The 2,187-nt window shown below is 36.1% G+C and overlaps 1 protein-coding gene across 1 annotated transcript in view; it reads right to left on the reverse strand.

The window, feature by feature from the left end:
• BANK1 (B-cell scaffold protein with ankyrin repeats 1) overlaps positions 1-1,496 on the reverse strand; it is a 269,577-nt gene extending 268,081 nt beyond the window's left edge. Inside the window, 2 exon segments of the mRNA XM_012655372.1 lie at positions 1,045-1,193; positions 1,314-1,496. Of these exon segments, the coding sequence (XP_012510826.1) occupies positions 1,045-1,193; positions 1,314-1,496 (332 nt within the window).
• Positions 1,497-2,187: the final 691 nt, after the last annotated feature.

Raw genomic sequence — 2,187 nt, forward strand, 5'->3', positions numbered from 1 at the left:
ATTTAGAAGATAAAATAATTAAGAATAGCATTTTAAAAGATAAAATAAACTTCTTCAAAGAAAAGCTGAATATGTATCATACATTGAGAAAGAAACCTTGGAACCTTAGTCTTTACAGCCTCAGAAATAATTCGAGCTACTTTATTAAATCACGCAAGCCGGAGAAGCTCTTTGGGACAAAATAAAACCCGCGTGTAAAGTACCAGATACCTGAACTCACATTTATAATTCAGACTTTTTGAGTAATATACTTTTCAAATAATCCATCATTTTAATTGGAATTCTGAAATTATAATGAACTATTAGTTTCTTAGAGAAAGAAAAAAAGCAGATATTCAATTCCTGAATCTGCAAGTTGGCAGCTAATAATTTTTCAAACCTTAATAAATTCTAGAAGTACAAAAACAGTTCTACTGGCCTTTGTCCTAAATATAAGTTACCATTCCACATTCACTGTTATAATTGATTAATTATTGCCCAAATTAGTGAACAATTAATGTAGGTGTTTTAAATCCTGCTGCTAATTTAAAAATAGTTTACTTAATATTTGACTACGAGAGGCCTTGTCTGCAGTTCTACGGGACTTTGACTTTATTCTGTAGGCCATGTAGAGTTCTATCATCTAGTGTGTGTTTTGGAAGAGCAGAGAGGAGAGAAGAAAACGACAGACCACAGGAGATTGTGAAAGGGAAGAGGAAGATTTAGGCCAATGGATGGAAAATGGGAAAGTAGAGTCACTTCTAAGGCAGAGAGATTCAGTGACTGCAGGAGAAAGAGAGGGCTCTGTGATAGCTCTGGGCTGATGGCTTTAGCCTCCTTTAATTTGGAACAATAACTCATCCTTTCTTTCAGTTTCTTGACCTTAATATTTTTGAAGAGTACAGAGAAATATTTTGTAGAATCTCCCTCAATTTGGGCTTTTCTGATGTATCTTCATGATTACATTCATGTTATGAATTCTTGTCAAGAATACCACACTAAACCTTTTCATGAAAGTGGAGAGCCCAACTGTACTATAACATTTAGAAACCTGCACTTCAAAACACAATTTGTCTTTTCTGGTTTTTTTTTTTTCTTTTTTTGATGTTTAGAATGCTGAAATGTTTTTAAAAGTAAATTAATAGCATCACATTTTTAAAAACATAAATAAAGACAAGAAAAGAGATGGTCCAAATAGTTACAGTGAATATAGACTGTAATCAGAGTCATACGTAGACAACAGTCAAAATTAATAGAATTAGAGACGAGGAAAATATTTTTCAAGCAGAAAAGATCTGAGATCAATTTAGTGATAAAGCAACTTCTCTACTGACTTTGAAGGGTGGCTGAGATTTCAACTGAAAATATGCGGAAGGAGGCTCCAGGAAAAGAGAGAAGGAGAGCAGCGGCATGAAGGCTGTTTCTTCAGTGGGAACGACGCACTTGCCCTCGCGTGTGGCATGTGCCCACACCAAAGCTGGCGATAGCCACTGTCGGGATATCCACACTGCAGCCATGCCTTCCAGGAGCTGAAGGCCAGGCAAAAAGGACAGATTTCATCTGACAGGCCATGAGATCTCATTGACCAGCTCTGAGTAGGCCACGGGAACCAGAGCTCTTACAGCAATACACAGCTCAGAGGAGAAGAAAGGAAAGTAATGCTTCTGCATAGTTTGTTTCTGTTGTTTGTGTTGCTGTTTGCTTTGCTTTGTTTTTCCAATAACTCTACTGTTATGCTCCTACTCTTCACTTTGGGTTTCTTCATCTAGGTTTAATAAAGATCAACATTTGAAATCTTTGGTTTGGTAATATGAGAACAAAATTGAAATGTTAAGGTTCTTCATGAAAGAATTAGCAGTTTTTCTTATTATTGGATAATGACGAAAATATAAGAAAATCAACCATGGAGAGAGCTGCTGGTGAATGGGAGGTAGGTGCAGAGAGCAAACCAGAGTGCCTGTCCAGAGACAAAACATGGCAGAGTCAAGCACAAAAAGCGAGGCAGGAAGGGGACCCAGAGGTGCCATGATCCCAGAAACCAGTAAACATCTGTTTTTTCAAAGGGAGGACTAAAGTATAAACTGTGATACTTCAAAATGTTAGCTGATTTTATATAAATTTGAGATTAATTATAATAATGCTTTATGTATTATTTTTATATAATTAATCATGTAAACAACACTGCATGAAACCTATAAATGTGGAAGG

Source organism: Propithecus coquereli, unplaced genomic scaffold, assembly GCF_000956105.1.
Source record: "Propithecus coquereli isolate 6110/MARCELLA unplaced genomic scaffold, Pcoq_1.0 Scaffold475, whole genome shotgun sequence".
Taxonomy (NCBI): Eukaryota; Metazoa; Chordata; class Mammalia; order Primates; family Indriidae; genus Propithecus; species Propithecus coquereli.